Source organism: Nilaparvata lugens, chromosome 4, assembly GCF_014356525.2.
Source record: "Nilaparvata lugens isolate BPH chromosome 4, ASM1435652v1, whole genome shotgun sequence".
NCBI classification, from domain to species: domain Eukaryota; kingdom Metazoa; phylum Arthropoda; class Insecta; order Hemiptera; family Delphacidae; genus Nilaparvata; species Nilaparvata lugens.
In genome coordinates, this window is record NC_052507.1 from 10,113,146 (window position 1) to 10,128,993 (window position 15,848).

Here is a 15,848-nt window from a genome sequence, read left to right on the forward strand (position 1 = left end):
CAATTATTAATTCTACATTGTTGAAAGATGATCTGGCAACAGAGCAAAGCAAGAAGGAGATAGCGCTATCCGCTTTGTTGAATGATAGACAAGGATAGCAATAAGTATCATTGCCAATCAAACCCTGCTATTATAACGTGGACCTCACTACAGCAGATAACCCATACCACAGAATAGGTACAGAATGGAAACTGGCAATCAAATGCCTATCCAACTAATGCTTTTTACCGATTTAATTTTCCATAGCCACAACACCAGAATTAGATATCTGAATTTTCTTCTCGTTCCCAGAATAAACACAGCTTTTGGTAAGAGATCTGTACAATATTTAGATCCTAGAATTTACAATAAAATCCCGCAGATCGCAAAGGACGAAATAAATATAAATAGATTTAAAAGAGCAGTACGGAATTGGTTAAATGATACTGGCATTTACCAGACCGATGAGCTCATTGTAAATAGGATATAAACTACTGTCTTCTTTTTATTCTACCTTTAATAACTAACAAACCTTTAACTAAAATTACCAATTACATTTTTATACAAGTTTTAGAGAAGAATATTACGATCACCCCGACACATATTACTATAGTGGGGTATCATAATTAGAACTAAGTTTAGTATTAGCAATTTTGTACGTATAATATAACAACTATGTATATGTTTTGTCAATAAACTCCTCTGGTAGCAATTCATTGGCAATCAGAGAAATTATTATTATTATTATTACATGGCACAAATACTAGACACGTCACGTGACCTTAGAAAGTTCCAATCCTGGTCTTCTGATTGGCTCGCGGCAGTGAACGAGATCAATTGATCCGGATCAGTAAATTGATCCGAACCTCCCATCAATACTATTACAATGCGGAACTTCCTAAAAAGATGGCGAATTTTTGCGCCAGGGTACTAGCCAAGTTTCCATACTGTATGTATACTGTGCCCGTACTCCACAAGGGTCTTATTAAAAACCTGACCTAATGAGATCTTGAAGAATTCAAAAGAGGCCTATAACCATCCTCGTTGAATTAAAAATCATTATACAATATTTCAAGTTAATCAGTCCAGTTTGCAAAATATATCCATTTTGAACATAACTTGAATTTAAGTAAACTTGAAAAATGTAGATGCCTCTTTAAGCTGTTCAAGACTTGAATCTCTTCAAGATGTGATATTTTCATGTACGTAATGTAATTTGAATTTATTCATTTGCCAAAAACAGTATACAAAAAAGCTTTTCAAAAATAAAAAGCTTTACAGAAACTGAATGAAAATTTTTGTGATATTTTCATTTAGGGCTGGTTTCCGAGCTTGGGATTCAGCTAAGTTCTGGACTGATTGATTGATACTTTATTGATTTATTCATTCATACAATAAGTACATGATAGGGAGAGAAAAAATAAGGTAACCTTGTGCTATTCCTCTCTCAAATTCAGATACGGTTACACATAGTCCGAAATACGTCTTGTAGTTCTGTTGTTCACTTCACAAAATTTTCAGTCCTCAATTATTTAGCTAAGTTCTAGACTTTAAACAGCTAGTCAGAAAACTGGCTTTCACAAACGGGGCGTGGTCGCAGGTCACGTTTAAATTTAATGTCAAAAAAAAAACTAGAAAATTGAACACAAAATTAAATAAAGAAAAATTATGTAAAAGTTCAGCTATTTTTAATTATTTAGGAATGTTTCGTTCCGTCAAGGAAAAGCGTTTCCAATTATAGAAATGAGAAAATAAAGATTATCATAAAAGCTGCGCCTATGCCCCGTTTCAGAAAGCCAATTTTCTGACTCCAGCTGTTTAAAGTGTAGAGCTTGACTAAATCCCGAGCTCGGAAACTGGTCCTAACCCTCTTGATATTTTCATGTACCTAATGTAATTTGAATTTATTCATTTGCCAAAAACAGAATACAAAGAATCTTTACAAAAAATAAAAATAAAAAGCTTTACAGGAACTGAATAAAAAATGTTTGTGATATTTTCATTTAGGACCGGTTTCCGAGCTCGGGATTCAGCTAAGTTCTAGACTTTAAACAGCTGGAGTCAGAAAATTGGCTTTCCAAAACGGGGCGTACAGTCGCAGTCAATAGTTGCAGCTAAATGAATCTTCATTTTCTCATTTCTATAACACGTTTTTCCTTGACGAAGTGAAACATTCCTAAATAATTCAAAATAACTGAATCTTTACACTATTTTCTCTTCATTTTATTTTGTGTTCAATTTTCTAGTTTTTCGAAATTTAATTTGAACGTGACTTTGACTATGACTACGACTACGCCCCGTTTCGGAAAGCCAATTTTCTGACTCCAGCTGTTTAAAGTCTAGAACTTAGCTAAATCCCGAGCTCGGAAACCGGCCCTAAATGTATTTTCAATTGAGAAAAATAAATAAAAAACATGTATCGGCACCTTTTCAACAGCTCGATCGAACTCCGTATCAGCCTCTCCAATCACCACTCGGCCGTCAAAGTCGTCACAGACAATGGCTGACTGAAAGTAGCCGCCTGTCTGCTGTCCGCCCGTCTGCTGCTCCTCGTTCTGAGTGACCATCTGCACTTTGACGGTGCACTCCGAACCCTCCTTGGGCCGCTCCAGCTGGTATTCGCCCGATTTCAGGATGTCCTTCACGATACGTTTGTCGCGCGACTGCCACGACCGATTTAGCGGCCGTTTAAACATTTTGAAAATAAGAGTACACGATCAGCTGATTGGATCAAGAGTAACGATCAACTGATAAGTGGATAACTGATAAATGATAAGAGTTGAATTTAACGTTCAACTGATTAGAACAAAAGTTGACGATCAGCTGATTGAAACAAGAGTAACGATCAACTGATAAGAGCTGGATTTAACGTTCAACTGATTAGAACAGAAGTTGACGTTCAGCTGACTAGAACAAGTTTACTATCAGCTGATTAGAGCAGAAGTTAATGTTCTACTGACTAGAACAGAAGTTGATGATCAGCTGACTAGAACAAGTTTACTATCAGCTGATTAGAGCAGAAGTTAATGTTCTACTGACTAGAACAGAAGTTGACGATCAGCTGATTGGAACAAGAGTAACGATCAACTGATAAAGCTGAAGTTAATGTTCAACTGATTAGAACAGAAGTTGACGATCAGCTGATTGGAACAAGAGTAACGATCAACTGATAAAGCTGAAGTTAATGTTCAACTGATTAGAACAGAAATTGACGATAAGCTGATTGAAACAAAAGTAAACGATCAACTGATAAAGCTGAAGTTAATGTTCAACTGATTAGAACAGAAGTTGACGTTCAGCTGACTAGGACAAGTTTACTATCAGTCGATTATAGCAGAAGTTAAGGATCAGCTGATTGCAAAAAGTTAACGATTAGCTTATTAGAGTAGTAGTTGATCATTAGCTGATCAGGACAAATCAGCAACGTGTTATAACACGGGTGTGAACGATCACCAGATTAGGACAAGTCAAAGATCAACCGATTAGAGTAGAAGTTAACGATCAGCTGATTAGTTTAAGTCAAAGATCAGCTGATTAGAGCAGAAGTCAAAGATCAGATGATTAGTGCAGAAATTAAGGATCACCTGATTTGGTCAAGTCAAAGATCAGCTGATTAGAGCAAAAGTTAACGAACAGCTGATCAGTTTAAGTCAAAGATCAGCTGATTAGAGTGGAAGTAGACGATCAGCTGATGAAGACAGGAGATCATATGATTGGGAGAAGTATGTGAATCAACTGATTGGGAGAAGAGCAGGAATCAGCGGATTAAAAGAAAAAAAATCTAAGTACAAATATTATTAAAAAATTAAGTACAAATTAATAATCTGACTGGGAGAGCAGAAAGAATCAGCAGATTCGGAGAATGGAGAAAAGAGGGTGAAACAGCTAATGGCGAGTGAAGTGTCTGAAACAGTTGAATGAAAGAGGCGTGCAAATCAGCTGATTGGGGAAAGAGCGGAACTCAGCTGAATGCAAGAGTGGAGATCAGCTGTCCAGACCACTCCACTTCAAGCTGATGTACCACAATTCTTCGGCGAGCAGGTTGCTTTGGCTCAGTTTGGATGGCTCGTGCGGCTTGCAGTCACTGAAAAATAAAATAAAATATGCATTCAATTCATTAAATTTAAACATAAGAACTTCAAGATAATACTTTGATAGAAGAAAATCAAAAGGAGTAGGTGACCGATCTCACGCACACCAATTTCTCGCAGACACATCGTGGAAGCTTTTCACACTTACCGACACCAACACGATTGAATCGACAAAACAATTTGAAAATCGACAAATCAAAACAATTGATTTGACACCGACACAGCAGGTCTTTGAATAGCTACTTGGTTGGTGAACCCCTCTGATAAATAATACACTGATTTTCAGATCGGTTGAAAATCCCTTAATCTATTATTTATTTATTCATTCTTACTATACAGAGTATTTCTAATGCTTATTGACCGAGCGAAGTGAGGTCTATGATTCAAGTCAACGGTTTGGCATTTCTCTTAATGTTTAAATGTTTATATGTTGCGCATTTACGGCGAAACGCGGAAATAGATTTTCATGAAATGTGACAGGTATGTTCCTTTTTAAATTGCGCGTCGACGTATATACAAGGTTATTGGAAATTTTGCATTTCAAGGATAATATAGAAGGAAAAAGGAGCTTCCTTCATACGTCAATATTGGAGTAAAAATCAGACTATAGAATTATTCACCATAAATCAGCTGACAAGTGATTACACAGATGTGTGGAGAAGCCAGTCTATTGCTGTATTTCCATAAGGTCTATAGTTTCAATCAGGTACTTGTGGATGAGAATACTGCGTGAGGTCTACTGTTCACAGAACTACTAGTGCTATTTGACCAAGCGAAGTGAGGTCTAAGATTCAAGTCGACGGTTTAGCATTTCTCTTAATGTGTAAATGTTTATATGTTGCGCATTTACGGCGAAACGCGGTAATATTTCCTTTTTAAATTGCGCGTCGACGTATATACAAGGTTTTTGAAAATTTTGCATTTCAAGAATAATATAAAAGGAAAAAGGAGCCTCCTTCATACTTCAATATTGGAGTAAAATCAGACTATAGAATTATTCATCATAAATCAGCTGTTCAGTGGACTATAATACTACCCGTTCAAAAACATCGACATCTTGAAAATGTATCTTTCCATCAAAGTTGTTGACAGTTGCAGCCAGACCTGATAGCAGCGCTCACACTCACATTCCGGGACGACACGTCACGGTACGATAGGACAGAAAGCTCTATGTTTATTTAGGATTTTTTCTAGACATTTCAAATTGATAAATTATTTATTAATTTTTGAGAAATCATATCAACAGGTCAATGTAACTTACTGAGCGCGAGGTCTACTGTTCACAGAACTACTAGTATATCTTCCATTCTTCCATTTTTTCTCTCTCTCTTTAGTTAGTTTTTCCTCTTGTTTCCTCCTCTGAATTAAAATGAATATATTAAATGATTCGGACTCTTCTTCGCACACAGGAATCATAGCCCATGTGAAGAAAATTTTCTATAATGCTTTATATAATTTTTTGTAATGTGTATTTATAAAGAGGAATAAATTGATTTGATTTGATTGATTTGATCTTATCATATATCAGTGCTACTTTGTAAAAATTATGAATAAATAAATTTAGGAACACTCAAACAGTGGAAATTAATGGAATCCCTCCAACTACTACAAATATTATGACAGAAGTACAAAACCATACATTTCCAGCTAGTTTGAAAGTGAACCCCTTCAACAGGTTATACAATGATTTTTATATGGCCTAATAATTACAAAAAATAGAATATCTCTTATCAAATACTATTAACAAGGACACAACAACAGTGGGAATGGGTGGAGTCCCTTCTTCTATACCAATATTTGATATTAATAATAAATAATTATTATTATTATTACAGGAGTATGAAACCATATTACATTTCCATCTATTTTGTTTCCTACAGTTACGGTGAAAAGTGGCCATTGCTGCACTGATTACAGAACGCAAAGAATCACTTTTCCGCTCTAGTGCGGGAAAATTTTTCTGCACTCCAGATTTGCAACATGGCAACGCAAAATACTTAGTAGGTTAATTACGATAAGCAATCTTTCTACTTTAAAAATTCTACTTAAAAATATTTTAATGAGAAATTTAATGGTTTGGCATGAATTCAAAACCCATTCAAATTCTCAATAAATGAGTATAATGCACAACATGATAGAAAATGAAAACCTCATTGATCTCCAAGATGACTATGCGCTTAAAATGGAGTTTGAAGAATATTCTCTCACATCCTTCTGGACTGGTGTGCAGAAGGAACACCCAATTTTGAGTGAAAAGGCATTGAAAATATTGACTCCATTTGCGACAACTTATTCGTGTGAAACTGGGTTTTCTTCTCTAGCTGCCATGGAAAGTAAATTTACATCAAGACTGGATGTGCCCCAGGAGCATAGAGTAGCGTAATCAGAGCTGACACCTATTTCCAACAAACTCTGTGCGAAAAACAAGCTCATCCTTCACACTGAAGCTCTTTTATTGATAATTGCTATGATAAAAAAAAGTAACAACTATGTACTATAGTATGTAGCTATAGTACCTAAATAAATTATAATTGTTTGTATAGAATTTGTTGTTATATGTAGGGGGGCCCGGCTTACAGCTTAATTATGCAGGGAGGCTCGAAGTGAAAAGTTTGAGAACCACTGGTTAGTGTTTATTATTGGTTGTAATTGTTTTGTTTTTCAATAATTGTATTGTATCATTGTCATATCTATCATTTTATATTCAAGTATATGGAATATAGTACATCAGTATATTTAAGTATATGGAATTGTAGAGAACTCGTTCCTCGCACACAGGCTTTGCCCATGTGAGGAACCTTCTTCAAGTTTTGTATATGTATATTGTATATTGTTTGTACTTTCTAAGAAGAAGAATAAAGATAATTTCAATTTCAATTCGATTTTGACTGATAATTTTCTAGTTATTAGACTTTTTCAAAAATATCGAAAAATCTATATAACTCATCTCGAAAACCAAAGTCGATATTATACTCGGCATTATTATGTTGCAAATTTCTTGTAAAATCTTCGGCTGTTACATCTTTCGAGGGACACTCTGCATGAGGGTGAAGCACATGAGTGAATGATGCCAACTAACCTGAGATAGGCGCCGGACAAACGTTGTGCTTGGTGCTCGGCAAAGAGTGTGACGTGCACAACAGTCTGTGCTCCCTGGTGGGGTGTCTTGACCAAAAGAGGACGCAAAATGCTCAACAGCGGCCACCACTTGGCCCGATCGCTGGCCAAAAAGTGACGCAAAACGCCTGTCTCCACGTTTCCCGGGTTCACGCTGAACGCATAGATTGTGTCTGCAAACCAACATACAAATTATTTTGTGTGCTGAATTATTTCACACTTGCAGGTAACCCGTGCTCCGCAAGGGTCTATTTTAAAACTTGACAAACTGAAAACTTGACCGAGTGGAATCTTGAAGAGTTTGAAGTAGGCCTAGAACCATCCTCGGTCAATTAAGAATCTATATCCAAAATTTCAAGTTAATTTCAGTCCATTAGTTAAGACGTGATGATGCGTCAAACATAATTTTCCTATCCCTTACGTGTATAAGCCAGTTCTTCCCTTTATTATAGTACTAGCAGAAAAAAGGGTCTAATTAAGAACTTGACCTATTGAAATCTTGAAGAATTTAAAATAGGTTCAAAACCATCATCCATTATGAATCGATACGCAAAATGTCAAGTTAATCAGTTGAGACGTAGTGATGCGTCATTCGTGAATTTCTAGCCAATTCTTTCCTTCATAATATCATTATTATGTTGCTTTGGCCTGTGATCTGTATATGTCCTGTAACATCTTATCAGTATCATTGATACATAGACTGCCAGCATTTGTATCAAAACTCCTGTATCGAAACACATATTGCTACACATTGCTACCAGTGTATCAATTTCTCTATGAGCTTCCTGTATAACAAACACATTTACAAACAATGTATGCCGTATGAAATTGCATGTAACACGAATGAAATTTGAACATCAGGCCTAATTCTGGAAAATCTAGAAGGAAAATTGAAATTTGGCTTCGAGGTGCACGAGATTGATATTTTTAGAATCTATGTGCAAAATTTGGAGATCTAAGCATTCTTGTTTTTTCCGGTAGGCAATCCACAAATTGCCATGTTTTGATGCGGACAACACAACCTACTCTCTCTTATTATATAGATAGAAGATAGATAAGTTCTTCAACTTGGTACTAACATAATAAAGTGAAAGAACTCAAATATTGTTAAGAAACCTTCCTAACTTAATGCCAAACTGACAAAATTGGACTGGTTATTAATTTAGTTACCAATTTTAACCATCTGTTTCGAAGGGGTAGTCTCTCTAGATTATAGTTCTAAATTAACAAATGGTATGTACATCCAATATTATGAATGAAATTTGAACATTAATTCTGAAAAATCTAGAGGGAAAATTTAAATTGGGCTTCGAGGTGCACGAGATTGATATTCTTAGAATCTATGTGCAAAATTGGAGATCTAGATCATTCCCGTTTTTCGGTATACAATCCATAAGTTGCCATGTTTTGATGCGGAAACAAACACAACCCTACTCTCTCTTATTATATAGATAAACGTTGGGTTATTCATGTATCCATTGCAAGAACAAGGGAGGCTACAGGCATTACGCCCAAATCAGTCTCCACTACTATTTATAATTGACCATGTAACAAAATAAAAGATACACTAGTTCATTCAAAATCTAGTATAAAACACTGGTATATCTAGTCCAATTCTCCCTGGGGCCCCAAAGACAGTCTTATCAAGGAGAGAACACTTGACCGAAAGCTTTCTTGGAGTGAGCACAGCACATAGATAGTGTATGTTCTAAACTCTCTAGATCTATATACTAGCTTCGTAGCCTCAGGGAATCAGTCCCCAAAAAGTACCTGAGATCATACTACTTTGCGTTTTTTCAGAGTGTCTTTGTCTACGGTCTGGAACTGTGGGGTTATGCTCCAGATGTCCAAAGAGTACTCCTTTTACAGAAGAAAGCTATCAGGATAATCTCCGATGCCGCTTATCTTCATCACTGTAGGCCTCTCTTCATTATATTTATTTATTCGTTGATATAATTACAAATCATATGAATATGATCGGGATAGAACAACAGGCATAGCCCAAAACTATTCTGTTCCCAAATTTTTATAAATAATGAAATGTCCGAAAAATAGGTTATGTTCTTACTGAGGAAATTTAAAGTTCAAAGTTCTGTCCAAGAATATATATTAGCTGGAATTTTGAATTTAGAATGATTAAAATACCAAATTATAGTCAAATTTTGCACTTAATATCACCGCACTTTGAATAAATTAAGTTATTTCAGAAAATTTTGAAGCCAAAAATATACACACAACTTTCAACTAGGCACAGCTGTTACTCATTAAGGAGAAAATTATTCAATCATTCAGAATTACACAACTTACAGAAAAGTACCACAAGCTAGAACGCCAAAAACGGTTCCAATTCTAATTATACAACAGTCCAAATGTAGCTAGGTAGATCACTTCAAAATCTTCAATTACACAATCAATTTACAATTCAAAACACACAAAATCATTTTTAAATTGAAAAAATACTTCTAAATTGAATTACATTAATCACAAATAGTTGAAAAATTCCAAACTTTGAAAAAAATTATGACGGTAAATAAATAAATTCGTATGGCTTTTGTTGGTGGGGAGTTCCCTTTCGGGAATGTTCCACCGCCTGAATATATAATTTAAGCCGTCAAGGGCCTTACGACTGTCATACTTCAGCCGGGACCGACAGTTTAACGTGCCCATCCGATAACACGGGAGTGATCTGGTTAAAAAACTTTTGGTAATGAGAGGGGTTCGAACCCGGGATCTCTATGCTGCTACGCAAGCACTCTATCCACTAGACCACGGATCACTATGACGGTGTATAGCATGGTAGCAGCATTTAGGCTTTTAATGAGTGTGAAGAGGAGAATAGACAGCTTCTGCAGAGATGAAGTGCACATTTATAATACAAGAAACAAATATAAAATTGATGTTCCATATTCTCGGTTGGGGAAGATTTTAAAAAGTCCAAAACACATTTCCCTTACGCTTTTTAATGTTCTGCCATGCTCGGCGAGGGTTTTGCAGGAGTCCAGATTTAAATCTAAACTGGAGGGCATAATTTTGCAAAACCCTCTAGATTCTTTTGATGACTTCTTCCAAGTGAGAATGGAAAACTTATTCAAACTTTAATTTTTCAACTCCGTTTAAGTCTAGAATGACCATATTAAGATTATCGAATTTTCTATTTCCCACAAGGCTGACTATGTTGCCTATTGCCTGTGTATGTATTTATAAAATCACTATATTTTACACTTGTACACATGTATTTCCACGTTATTTTATAGTAATTGTATGATTGAACCAATGTATTTTTATTATAATTAGTATTATATTGTATTATTGACGTTTCCAATTGCCATTTTTTATGTGCTCAAAGGAATAAAAACATTCTTATTCTTTATATACACGTGAGATTTCTCACGTGTTACAGCATGCTTTTAACTATAGTGAGGTCCAAGATCTCAGTTCATAAAGTACCTATTTCGACCATTTCTTGAGATATTGAGACAAATGGGAAGTTGAGCGATTCAGTTTGTCAAGTTTCACGGCATTTTAGAATTAATAATAAGATACTGTAGCAACAGGAACTTGACGAACTGAAGTTGCCTAACCGTGCTGATTCTTGATCAACTAAGATTTATTTATTTATTCATTTACAATGGAGACAACGGGTTTCCCCAAACATGTCTCCTTTACAAGAAAATGCAAAATCTTAAAATATAATATATAGAAAACTTATAAAAAATCATAAAAAGAAATAAGGTACAAATGGTAATATTTATCCTATTACATATGGTAATAAGGTAAAAGATAAGGTAAGATCTTGATGAAGTGAATGTAACCCATACAGGGAGGGCCTTAGTTGGTCTATTTATGATAGACTGCACCCACTAGACTATACGTGAGGTAAGCATTATAATGAGAGAAAGTTATTATATAACTTATGTTTATGTTCTAAGTGTATTTTGTTTATTCTATGTTTATTTTTCATTTATTATGTGAGTAACATTATGTTAATTTTTTGTTTAATATGTGGGTATCTCCACATTATAAGTGAAGAATGATAGAACAGCTTTGCTGATTCTCGGCCTTGCCAGCCTTCTATAAAGGATAGTGTTTAAATATCTTTTGTTTTCTTTTTCAACCTTTCCTTTGATTTCATCTTCTTCTTAAAAACCTCTCATTTCAAATAATAATAAAAATAATACGATAATTACCCAATTTTATTACTCACTCAATCCTATAGTTATCATTCTCCTTTTCTGTTCAATTTCTACCAACTGCGCCATGTTTAAATATCTTAATAAATTCTCAGCCATTTGAAGCAACTATCTTTATTTACGTAGATAACAAACTAAACTCAGTAAACAACTTATTATATTATCAAACAGTTATCATGTGATTAAGTAACATCACATAATATACAAACAGATAGCTGATACCGGTATATCTTATGTAATATATATATATAATATCAATTGTTCTTCTTGTTTAAAATAATCAATCATATTTTATTCGTCAAGAAATAGTATATTTCGCACCTAGAGCAGAAAATGAGATTTTTCCGGCTCGAAATCGGTTTTCAAGTCCGAGGCGTAGGCTGAGGACTAGAAAAGATTGAGAGCCGGAAAAACATTTTTGCCCGTGGTGCGAACATATTTTTCGCCACACTACAGGTATTGCTGACAAAATAAATAAAGAATACAAAATAAAGAATACTCGTTATCGTACCTATCTCTTGATTTTAGTGGTAGAAGATTTGCAGTCAGGATTTCAGATTCTTTTAAAATTTCACTTGGAATATCATGGGTGTCTTCATCTTCAAGCATTTTTGAAAATTCGGAATGCGCTAATCAACAATAAATAATTGAATAAAAATGGTTGCGAAGCGAATGCTGAATTAGTTTGATTCGAAATTCAAACTGAAATAATGGCGACTTCAGATGAAGAAAGTTGACACTCGCCCGATCTAGCGGATGACTTATTAACTACGGACTTCCCGGCTGGAAAGAGTACTCTTTCCGGCCTAGGCCGGAAAGAGAGCTGTTTCTTACATCAGACGAGAGTCGTCTGCAAACAAGGTCTTTCAGATCTACGTAGGGACTGGAAAACAGCTGCTTTCTGTGCAGTGTGGCGAAAATATATTTTTCTATGATTTGATAATTAATTTCCAAAACTGAGATAAATAAATTATATTTCTACATTATTAAAATACGATCTGGCAACTTTGTGGAGCTGGAAAAGAAAAGCGCCATCTGCTTTGTTAAATGAAAGGAAAGAATAGCAACACCAATGTTAATGACAATTACTGTCATTATAACGTGGACCTCACAATAGAATTTCTAATAGCAACCGGAAGTTGGCGTACTGAAATTGCCTGACCGGACTGATTCTTGTTCTTGATCAACTGAAATCTTGATGAAGTGAATGTGACCCATACAGGGAAGGTCTCAGTTCGTTAATATACCGGGTGATTCAAAAAGGTCTTTACAACTTTGAAAATCCATATAAATCTTATTAAACAGGTATAGAGCTGGTTTTGGTGTTGTTTGTAAAGTAAACACTCCAAGTTTTGACTCGCGTAGTCCGCTAGTGTCTGGTCGCGCCGCACAAGCGCTAGCGGTAGTTACGTCAAAGATGGCTGCCTTCACTGGACCCGAGCGTGCTAGCTGTGTGTTTTGGTTTGAAAATCGGCATAGTGTACCTTGATATGTTGCAAAAATTTTTGATACCACAGATCGATGAGGATGACCGAGAACGAAATGTTTGCTTTATGCAAGATGGTGCACCACCACACTATCTGACTGACGTCCGGGATTTTCTTAATGACCGCTTTCCAAATCAGTGGATTGGCCGTAATGTGCCAATTGCATGGCCCCCTCGTTTCCCAGACTAACACCGCTGGATTTTTTGTCTTGTGGGGTTTCATAAAAGTTATGGGGTATGTACCTCCTTTGCCAGCCACTCTACCTGAACTTAGAGCAAGGATTTGCGCTGCTGTTGAGCAAGTTACACCTGAATTGCTAGTGCGAGTCTGGGAAGAAATCGACTATCGACAACGGAAGTCACATAGAATATCCTTAGTTTAAGGTAAAAAAACTTGAAGAGTTTTCCTGAAAAACAACAACAAAACCAGCTCTGTACCTTGTTTAATAAGATTTATATGAATTTTCAAAGTTGTAAAGTCCTTTTTAAATCACCCGGTATAATTCACTGGACTTTCTGATAGCAACAAGAACGTGACATACAGAAATTGCCTGACCCGAGCTTATTCTTGATCAACTGAGATCTAGATGAAGTGAATCTTGCTTACTTTTGTTGAGCTCAGCCAGCTGCAACGTGAACAGGTTGAGACAGAACTTGGTCTGGCCGTAGCGTATAAACTGGTCCAATTCGGGGCTGACGTCACCCGCAACAATCACGCGCTGACTGATCACGTTGTAATCGTTGACAAATCGGTGGCTCTCCGACGACACGTTCACGACACGTGACCCCTTGCCCAGCAAGCCTGCCTTCAAGAGTAGATTAGTCAGCAGGAACGGACCTGGCAAACCACCACATTCCAATCAATGCTTTCTCAAATAATAACTCATAACTCAGAAAAGTATATAATTATTTCTCAAATTAGACTATAAACTTACAAACAAATAAACTCTCAAAAAATTTGCAATTTTTATGCAAAGACCACACGTACTATTCAGATCGAATAACCGGTTTCGGTTGTTACACCATTGTCAATCTCTGATGTTTATCAGAGACCGAAACCGGTCTTTTCAAGTATCAATGAATCTGTGGTTTTGACAATTTCTTAGTATTTTTATTTAATATGAATAATTACCACAATATCAACTTCTCAACTACACAAAAAGTGAAAAAATAACAGGTTCAATAAATCTATATAAAATAAACATTACAAGAGCTTACCAAGGTAGTTTGTTTGGAATGTTATTTCAAAGCCATCCTCTGTGACACTATACGGACAATAGAACACTCCAGCGTTATTTATCAGAGCGTAGATATTGTTTATGCCTGCAAACAGAAAATAATTTCTTAAAATCCATCAGCCAACAAGATGATGAGTTATTCATTAAAAATTGTTCTATTCTTGTAGCTTGTTATGATTCATAAGGCATGGGACAAAAGGCTAACCTCAAAAAGAGTTTGAAGTTCCCAATCCAAAAATCAACAATTTAGTTCCTAGTTGGAATCTAAATATTATTATTCTGTGGGAAGAATTTATTTCACAATTCAAAGCCAAACAATATTCCTTGAACTATATAACAAAATAACACATCATGTTGTTCAATCTATAATGATAACAGCTGATAAATTTGAAAATTGGTGAACTAGAAACCCATAAAATGGCGTTTTTGCAATGCATCACGGGACTGTGTCATGAACTGTATTTTATAGACCTTGATCTTGTAGACATCCCAATCAGCTGTTGACATTGTTGGCGTGTATTTTAAATGCGAATTTTGTTTTATCTGTATTTTTTCTGATTTTCAAATAAATAAGAATGAGAACTCATTGAATTATACATTTTGAATATTATTAATTATTCATTATTTCAAATAATATTTTTTTCATTCATAAATTGATTGGTTGAAAAATTATTTAGAAATTAAGATTTACTCAAAATTATTCTAATTTTCAAATTAATTGGATTAATTCATTTTTAATTTGAATAAATTATCGATTATTAATTTTCAATTAGATTATCAAGTTTGAAATAAATTGTTATTAATAACAAAATTATACAAACAAACATTTGTTGGATTTCAGCCATCATTTTACCCATAATCAACCACTTTTCATATTCAATGGTAACTGTAGGAAAAATTTAATGTGAAACACGTGCGCAAAGTTCCTCTGCTGCATTCCGCACTCGCCTACGGCTCGTGCATAAACGTTTTTTTCGGTGCAGCAAACTGTCACTTTGCGCACTAGTTTCACAAATAACCATAGAACTTTCGGTTGAGACTGTCAATAGTGAATAAATAAATGAATTTATTCCCTCCTCGAAGTAAGATAGAATAAGTAGAAATTAAAAAGTATATGGAGTAAAATGAAGAAGGTAGTTCAAGAGGCAAATTTTAAAACGAAATAATATGATCGTATCAAGTGTTGATCAATTGAGATATTTATGAATCTTACTAGTTTTAAACTTGGAAAGGTTTCATTGCGGTATTAGCGATAAAGAGTCCTGTTGAAAATTCAAAGACACTTAAATTTGAAAATCTTACTAAAATGGAGAATTACAATGTTAAAATGCATGAATAATCACTCACCTTTACTCGTGAGTCCGTCTACAAAAGCCCTAACACTGGCGAACGATGCAAGATTCAACTCTTCGCAAGATATGTAAGGACTACCACTGATGTTTTTGATATCCTCTAGAGCTTCACGGCCAATGCTAACAGAACGACAGGCTATTATTACCACTGCCCCTGAAACCAACACAAATCAATACATCGGCATCAATATTGCATCAACAAACACACTCAATCAATATTGATGGGCTATCAAGTCATCCGGCGGCATCAATAGTATTACATCACGTGTGAGTCAATATTGACGGGTAAGCAAACACACTCGGTAACTTGGGATCAATAATGATGCGCCCAGACTGATCTTGAATTTTTCAACCTATAGAATGCAAGATCAAGGTTGACGTGGTGTACTTTCACT

The 15,848-nt window shown here is 35.3% G+C and overlaps 2 protein-coding genes across 2 annotated transcripts in view; both read right to left on the reverse strand.

Moving 5' to 3' along the window:
* The window catches only part of LOC111049456 (FK506-binding protein-like), a 122,722-nt gene that overhangs the window by 13,469 nt on the left and 93,405 nt on the right, over positions 1-15,848 (reverse strand). Inside the window, exons 4-8 of the mRNA XM_039426610.1 lie at positions 15,449-15,607; positions 14,082-14,186; positions 13,471-13,701; positions 7,150-7,360; positions 2,406-4,063 (exon numbers count right to left, since the gene is read on the reverse strand). Of these exons, the coding sequence (XP_039282544.1) occupies positions 2,406-2,675 (270 nt within the window). The 5' untranslated portion in view covers positions 2,676-4,063; positions 7,150-7,360; positions 13,471-13,701; positions 14,082-14,186; positions 15,449-15,607. The remainder of the gene's footprint in view (positions 1-2,405; positions 4,064-7,149; positions 7,361-13,470; positions 13,702-14,081; positions 14,187-15,448; positions 15,608-15,848) is intronic.
* The window catches only part of LOC111061167 (retinol dehydrogenase 11-like), a 13,464-nt gene continuing 1,579 nt past the window's right edge, over positions 3,964-15,848 (reverse strand). Inside the window, exons 2-6 of the mRNA XM_039425667.1 lie at positions 15,449-15,607; positions 14,082-14,186; positions 13,471-13,701; positions 7,150-7,360; positions 3,964-4,063 (exon numbers count right to left, since the gene is read on the reverse strand). Of these exons, the coding sequence (XP_039281601.1) occupies positions 3,964-4,063; positions 7,150-7,360; positions 13,471-13,701; positions 14,082-14,186; positions 15,449-15,607 (806 nt within the window). The remainder of the gene's footprint in view (positions 4,064-7,149; positions 7,361-13,470; positions 13,702-14,081; positions 14,187-15,448; positions 15,608-15,848) is intronic.